At 44.5% G+C, this 8,306-nt stretch overlaps 2 protein-coding genes across 2 annotated transcripts in view; one reads left to right on the top strand and one right to left on the bottom strand.

Annotated features, from left to right (window-relative positions):
- znrf2b (zinc and ring finger 2b) overlaps positions 1-8,306 on the bottom strand; it is a 261,841-nt gene that overhangs the window by 6,977 nt on the left and 246,558 nt on the right. The gene's annotated exons all lie outside the window — the stretch shown is intronic.
- lars2 (leucyl-tRNA synthetase 2, mitochondrial) overlaps positions 1-8,306 on the top strand; it is a 47,731-nt gene that overhangs the window by 23,242 nt on the left and 16,183 nt on the right. The window contains exons 9-12 of the mRNA XM_024147118.2: positions 569-728; positions 3,751-3,855; positions 4,741-4,856; positions 5,177-5,460. Coding sequence (XP_024002886.1) covers positions 569-728; positions 3,751-3,855; positions 4,741-4,856; positions 5,177-5,460 — 665 coding nt within the window. The remainder of the gene's footprint in view (positions 1-568; positions 729-3,750; positions 3,856-4,740; positions 4,857-5,176; positions 5,461-8,306) is intronic.

The following is an 8,306-nucleotide window of genomic DNA, read 5'->3' as shown; positions in this document are numbered from 1 at the left end:
GTGTGTGTGTGTGTGTGTGTGTTGTGTTGTGTGTGTGGTGTGTGTGTGTGGGTGTGTGTGTGTGCTGTGTGTGTGTGTGTGGGTGTGTGTAATTGTGTGTGTGTGGTGGTGTGTGTGTGTTGTGAATGTGTGTGTGTGCGACGAGAGTGAGGGGGTTCTAGAAATCAGTCAGAAACCAGGCAGAGTGGGGTAATTAAAAGTATCAGCGTGCCGGTGGTTTTGTAGATGGGAAGCAGGAACCAGTCCCGTTACATCTTTAACATTGTCAAGGGTGTTCTGTACTAAATGACTCCTAGAGTAGCTGTATTAGGATTCTGTATTTTTGGGCTCCTTTTTAGTTTCTGTCAGGCGATAGCATGTTAACGCATTAGCGTTAAAACATGATCTATTGTTAAATATTGCATACAAACCTCGCTACGGTGTTTTCTTTTTTCTTACCAACTAGTGTTATGTTTTGTTTTTAAACTATCCTTTACCCTGATCAACAACAAATGTAGCCAAGTTACTGTCCTGTCATGTATTTATCCATAAACTGTGTGTGTGTCTCTCTATCCTTTCCTCCATGCAGGTGAATGGGGAGGAGACGGGGGAGACTCTAGCAGGCTACACCTCCAGCCCAGAGGCAGTGTTTGGGGCTGCCTACCTGTCCATCCTCCCCTCCCACAGACTGCTGCATGGTACCAGCCCAGTCCGCTCAGCCCTGGAGAGAGTCCTGCAGACAGGCAGAGGTAGGAAGGAACCACTGTCCAGACCTGGTAGTCTGGGGTCATTTTTTAAGTGCCGCTTTTATCCAAAGTGGCTTACAGTAAATATTTAGTGTATGTGGCCCATTGTGACTCTGTCAGAGCAATGGCACGTTTTACTGAACAAAAATATAAATGCAACATGCAATAATTTCAAAGATTTTACTAAGTTACAGTTCGTATAAGGAAATCAGTCAATTGAAATACATTTATTAGGCCCTAATTTATGGATTTCACATGACTGGGAATACAGATATGCATCTCTTGGTCACAGATACCTTAAAAGAAATGGGCCTCACAATGGGCCTCTGGATCACTTCATGGTATTTCTGTGCATTCAAATTGCCATCGATGAAATGCACTTATGTTAGTTGTCTATAGCTTATTCCTGCCCATAACATAACCCCACCGTCACCATGGTGCACTCTGTTCACAATGTTGACATCAGCAAACCGCTCGCCCACAGGACGCCATACACGTGGCCTGCATTTGTGAGGCCGGTTCTCTAAAACATTAAACATTTGAGGTGGCTTATGGTAGAGAAATGAACAATAAATTCTCTGGCAACAGCTCTGGTGGACATCCCTGCAGTCAGCATGCCAATTCCACGACCCCTCAAAATTTGAAAAATCTGTGGCATTGTGTTGTGTGACAAAACTGCACATTTTAGAGTGGCCTTTTATTGTTCCCAGCACAAGGTGCACCTGTGTAATGACGTTGAAATTTAATCAGCTTCTTGATATGCCACACCTGTCAGGTGGATGGATTATCTTGACAAAGGAGAAATGCTCACTAACATGGATGTAAACAAATTTGTGCACAAAATTTGAGATAAATAAGGTTTTTGTGTGAATGGTAAATGTCTGTGTTATTTATTTCAGCTCATGAAACATGGAACCAACACTCCACATGGGGCTTTTATATTTTTGTTCAGTGTAGTATAGAGAAGTACTGGCTGTTAGTAGTCCATGTTGATGTTGAGTTTAGTGCTTGCTCACGCTAAGCTGAAACACAGTGCAACACAGGTATATCAATGTTTATTTTATGTCCAGATAGAGGTAGGTGTGTGTGTGTGTGTGTGTGTGTGTGTGTAGAGAGAGAAAGAGACAGTTGTGCATGGGTATACCCTCCAAGATATGTTACAGTTTAAGTCGGACGTTTACATACACTTAGGTTGGAGTCATTAAAACTTGTTTTTCAACCACTTCACAAGTTTCTTCTTAACAAACTATAGTTTTGGCAAGTTGGTTAGGACATCTACTTTGTGCATGACACAAGTAATTTTTCCAACAATTGTTTACAGACAGATTAATTTCACTTATAAATCACTGTATCACAATTCCAGTGGGTCAGAAGTTTACATACACTAAGTTGACTGTGCCTTTTAAACAGCTTGGAAAATTCCAGAAAATGATGTCATGGCTTTAGAAGCTTCTGATAGGCTAATTGACATCATTTGAGTCAATTGGAGGTGTACCTGTGGATGTATTTCAAGGCCTACCTTCCAACTCAGTGCCTCTTTGCTTAACATCATGGGAAAGTCAAAAGAAATCAGCCAAGACCTCAGAAAACAAATTGTAGACGTCCACAAGTCTGGTTCATCCATGGGTGCAATTTCCAAATGCCTGAAGGTACCACGTTCATCTGTATAAACAATAGTACGCAAGTATAAACACCATGGGACCACGCAGCCGTCATACCGCTCAGGAAGGAGACACGTTCTGTCTCCTAGAGATGAACGTACTTTGGTGCGAAAAAGTGCAAATCAATCCCAGAACAGCAGCAAAGGACCTTGTGAAGATGCTGGAGGAAACGGATACAAAAGTATCTATATCCACCAGTAAAACCAGTCCTATATCGACATAACCTGAAAGGCCGCTCAGCAAGGAAGAAGCCACTGCTCCAAAACCGCCATAAAAAAGCCAGACTACGGTTTGCAACTGCACATGGCGGACAAAGATCGTACTTGTTTGGAGAAATGTCCTCTGGTCTGAGAAACAAAAAAAACTGTTGGCCATAATGACCAATCGTTATGTTTGGAGGAAAAAAGGAAAGCTTGCAAGCCGAAGAAACACCATCCCAACCGTGAAGCACGGGGTGGCAGCATCATGTTGTGTGGGGGTGCTTTGCTGCAAGAGGACTGGTGCACTTCACAATATAGATGGCATCATGAGGCAGGAAAATTATGTGGATACATTGACGCAACATCTCAAAGCATCAGTCAGGAAGTTATAGCTTGGTCGTAAATGGGTCTTCCAAATGGACAATGAACCCAAGCATACTTCCAAAGTTGTGGCAAAATGGCTTAAGGACAACAAAGTCAAGGTATTGGAGTTACCATCACAAAGCTCTGACCTCAATCCTATAGAAAATCTGTGGGCTGAGCTGAGAAAATCGTGTTTGAGCAAGGAGGCCTACAAACCTGACTTAGTTACCACAGCTCTGTCAGGAGGAATGGGCCAAAATTCACCCAACTTATTGTGGGAAGCTTTGGAAGGCTGCCCGAAACATTTGACCCAATTTAAACAATTTAAAGCAATGCTACCAAATACTAATTGAGTGTATGTAAACTTCTGACCCACTGAGAATGTGATGAAAGAAATTAAAGCTGAATAAATCACTCTCTCTACTATTATTCTGACATTTCACATTCTTAAAATAAAGTGGTGATCCTAACTGACCTAAGACAGGGAATTTTTACTTGGATTAAGTGTCAGGCATTGTGAAAAACGGAGTTTAATGTATTTGGCTAAGGTGTATGTAAACTTCCGACTTCAACTGTATGTGTTTGCTCTTCTCCTGTTGCCTCTGTGTGTTTTTATTGGGATTCCCCTGAATCGCTCTCTTTCTCTCACTCCCCCACCTCTCTCACTCTCTTTCACTATCTATTTGCCCTCTCTCTCTCTCGCTCTCTCTCTCTCTCTTTATCTATTCCCTCTCTGATTGTTGATAATGATGCACCAGGGGAGAAGCTCTCCCTTGCTGACTCTTGACCTTTGACCCCCAGACTGCCTGACAGAGGTCACCGCCCACAACCTATTTACCGGTCAGGAACTTCCCCTGGTGATCTCCAGCAAGCAGCAGTTTGAAGGTCATCTAGATTCTGTCATAGGTATGTGGATGTGTTTGTGGGTTTGAACGTCCACATGGCTTGCACATACACTCATGTACTCACTGTGTTTTATTGACCTTTGAGCTTTTGTTCTTGTGCTTTTATTCGTCTCTCTATTTCAATCAAATTTCAATCAATCAATTGTATTTATAAAGCCCTTTTTACATCAGCCGATGTCACAAAGTGCTATACAGAAACCCAGCCTAAAACCCCAAACAGCAAGCAATGCAGATGTAGAAGCACGGTGGTTAGGAAAATGTAATGAATCACATTTAGCCTTTCCCTGTGTCCTGTACACGTTTGTAGATGCCACTGTGCCAGTGTGTCCTTGAGCCTGCAGTGTGTCTCTGTCATAAACTGGGCGTTTGGCTGCTGTTGGAATGATGTAACTTTAACTCTCTAGAAGGAGTTCCCTGCTTGGTGCTTTGGGTGTTTGTCTCACTCCACGAGTCCACAAGGAGGGCAATACCCATGAGGAACTAGCCATATCTCAGCAACCCACGGCCCCCTCTTTTTTGTAGGCCCTTGGAGCAATTTCAACTCAGTCGGGGTCTCAACTTACTGTTGAGAGTTAGAATAATAGAATACACAAGGTGTATTTTCGAAATGTGGTTGTGCATCAGCAGTCACTCAATTAGCCCATGTCAGCAAAAAAAATGTAGGTTGGTAAGTTAGTCTTGCGGCCTGCTATCTAAAGTTATAGGAAGCAAGGTTGAATTAACGACCGCGGTGGGGCTCATTGTTTATCAGTTATCATATTCAAAACTGCGAACATTTGCCTCCACTCTATTGCAAAATGTGTAGAATTGCAGGAAATTAGTGTTATAAAATTACATGGTGGTGTGCAAGTGTGTGTGACAAATGTATCGTGTGTGTCCCTGGCAGGTATCCCTGACAGCCGTGTGGAGGATGCTTCTGTGGCCAGGGCTCTGGGTCTGAGCTGGAGCCCAGTCCTGAAGGGCCAGGAGGATGGAGGACACACACTGCTCAACTCTGCTGAGGTCTGTCTGGACACACAGCAACACACACTGTCACTCTACACAACGTTACCAGTAAACCAGCNGGATGGAGGACACACACTGCTCAACTCTGCTGAGGTCTGTCTGGACACACAGCAACACACACTGTCACTCTACACAACGTTACCAGTAAACCAGCATTTCAGTCATTCTACTTATTGTTTTATGGCTATTATTGGAAGAACCTTATTTATGGTTGAATGAAGTATCGGCAAATAGTTGAGTTTTGTTGAATTCATGTGTGTTTGAGCATCTAAACTGTCATCCTGTTCTCTCTCTGTCCATCCCCCTCTTCTGTGTAGTTCACAGGCCTCAGCAGGGAGGACGCTTTTGACTCCATCACCCAGAAGGCCAGAGAGAGAAAAGTGGGCGGCCACCTGACCAGCACCAAGCTCAGGGATTGGCTGATTTCCCGGCAGCGGTACTGGGGCACGCCCATCCCCATGGTGCATTGTGGGTCTTGTGGTCCTGTGGCAGTCCCTGAGGAGCAACTTCCAGTCACCCTCCCCAAACTACCGTCCATCACGGGGAAGGGAGCATCCCCTCTGGAGCACGCTGATGACTGGATCAGCTGTACCTGTCCCAGGTGAGAACACACTGACAGTGAGTGAGGTGTGAGAACACTTCAGTTGCATACCAAATGGCACTCTATTCCCTACGTAGGGCACTGCACTTGACCAGGACCCATCAGCTTGGGTCAGAATCTAATGCCATCCGGTCAAATGTCCAGTTTGGAAATGAATGCTGGTGCTGTCAGTTGGATTGGAAGTTCATAGCTAGTTCACAAACATAAGTGATGGAGTTTATTCCACTTATATTAAAATCAAATCATTTTTTCAAGGTCGTATATCTTTCTCAATGATTAGTCAGCAACTCTCTCTCTCTTGCTCTTAGATTCAGGCAATTATTTCCATTGTTTTCAGTTTTCTACTCAATCAGTTCCCCCTTTCAACCTGTACTAAGAGTCAGGATAAAGTGATTCAACCACTGTGTATCGAGGATATGAATACCGGTTAGATTTTAACACACAGGGACCAGGGTTATTTAATGAGTGACAGATGTCACAGTGGTTATATAACCCAGCTGTGGCCTACATGCCAGGCATGTCTATGCCCACACCACACACACACACACACATGGCACCAGGGTTATGTAATGAGTGACAGATGTCACAGTGGTTATATAAACCAGCTGAGGCCTACATGCCAGGCATGTCTATGCCCCCACCACACACAGAGACAGGCAGACGGTGACTGTCAATGAAATGTGTGAAAATGCTCCCTGCTGCTCGTTAAACGGCGGTTGCATCCCAGATGGCACACTATTTCCTATATAGTGCACTACTATTGGCCAAGGTCCACAGGGCAATCCCAGCTTCTCATGACGAAGACCCTCACCAACAGGATTTCTTCAGGGGGAGATTGCTCCTTGAAAAACATTATAGTTCCATGATTGGACGTGGAATTGTGGTACAGTAACTAGGAAATACTGTTTCAACAGCTCAGCCAGACAGTCATACAGAGAGAGAGATGGGGTTGTTTGGTCTGATGGCTATATCCAGGGACGGTCTCCTCCTCCTCTTCCTTGTCTCTCCATCTCTTGTTGACGGCGTCAGGGGAAATTCACTCAACACTCACTTAACTCAACGATCATGTCCAATTAACCGTCGGGTGGAGTGTACAGAAGGTGTTTGATGAGAGATGGTGGGGGAGATGGAGTTTTATCTGTCTGTCTCGCCCTTGAGAAGTCATTTCCTCCACCGCTGATATTGTCTCTGCTCCCTGTCTGCCTACTGCTAAGAATTGGCCCCTCAGTTGAACCCTGTGTGTAATTAGTCCAGCTAGCTTGCTACACCAGGATAGTGTTTTTGATTCCCGTTTTGGCTTGCCTGGTGACATCACCAGGCGGTATAAGTTAATAGACCAATAACAAAGAGTTCCAAACCTCTCTGTCAATAGCAGCTAGTTATCATGTTACATATCCCTCCCATTAGGCTCCTCCAATTAGGTCCTTCACTCCCATATGTCTTAGATAAATTCTTGCTTGAGAAAAAAGCTATTAATGCAAAACTATTACAGTAAGGAACTAAATTGTTCTTGCTTCTGATGCCACATCTGTTTGAGGGGATACTTCCCCAATCTGGCACACACACACCCGCAATGCAATTTCAGTTTCATTTTACTATCTGGTTGGAATTGTAGCTCTGCTACTCCCAGTCATTCCTGAAATCAGCCTATATACAGCAGGACAGGACAGAACCATAGTCATAGATAGCACATGTCCAGGCAATCACAGCCCCCCAGGAGTCTGAAACTGTCTGTCTGTCAAATGACAATAATCTGTACCCTGAATGGTCGATCTGGAAAAGAGAGGGAAAACCACAGGAGAGCGGTGTGCAGCCACATGGAATTCTTGGAATACTATAATGCCTCTTCTGTGTGGGTTTTCCATTTATTCAGCTATTTTGTCATGAAAGGCTCTTTGGTATGATGGTGCATTTTGATCTCATGAAATGGCACCTGGGTATTAACCTGCTACACCTTAGCCTTGTTGCTAAGCAACCCTTCTGCCTTATTATAGTGTGTGTCTCTATGTGTGTGTGTGTGTGTGTGTGTGTGTGTGGTGGTGTGTGTGTGTGTGTGTGTGTGTGTGTGTGTGTGTGTGTGTGTGTGTGTGATTGTCTGTGAAGAGGGGGAATCTCACCTTCAGAGTAAAAGTGTGAGGGTGTGTTGATATGCTTGTGTGTGACAACTTGTGCCTGTTTGCGCCATTAAAAACATTGTACTACAGGGGACCAGGTATGGTGCTGTAGTGTTCTTCTCTAGTGTTGCTGATTGTCTTCCTGGCATGGTTATTCTGACTGGGTGGTTCTATTCTATGGAGACTCATTAAACAGTGAGACACATTCTCAGTTCCAATGGGCATGTTGAAAGTAGGTACAAAAAATAGTTGATTTTTTTGTCACTCGCCTTTGCCAGTGTCCTGTTTTGCTCTCTCAGTGAGGCTGACAGATGAGCAGTGTGTACAGAGAGCTCTGTTTGGATTGGATGAAAAGGGCCTGGGATGGCACTTTCAACAGACACACACACACACCAAGCTGGCGCACACACCCACCCAGCCACCCACCCACCAAGCTGGCATGGTGCTGGCCGGTTCTGTGTCCCTCTGGCAGTGCTCTTTAGTCAGGGCACAGGAGCAGGGATCTKATGGCTGTGTAGTGTAGTGGTTCCAGCCTCACTGTGGCAACTCCTACGGGACATGACCTCCACAGACAGATGGTTCCAGCTCACATTAGATACACAGGCCAGTCCTCTGGACACTTTATGCCTACAAACTAAACTAACAAAACGAAACTAACAAAAGTAATTTCACAATAGGACAATGGAGGAGATGTTTATAGTTTCTAAAATGACTGCACTCTTACCTCTCATG

This window comes from Salvelinus sp. IW2-2015, linkage group LG6.1, assembly GCF_002910315.2.
Source record: "Salvelinus sp. IW2-2015 linkage group LG6.1, ASM291031v2, whole genome shotgun sequence".
In the NCBI taxonomy this organism is placed as follows: Eukaryota; Metazoa; Chordata; class Actinopteri; order Salmoniformes; family Salmonidae; genus Salvelinus; species Salvelinus sp. IW2-2015.
This window is presented reverse-complemented; position numbering and strand designations above follow the sequence as displayed.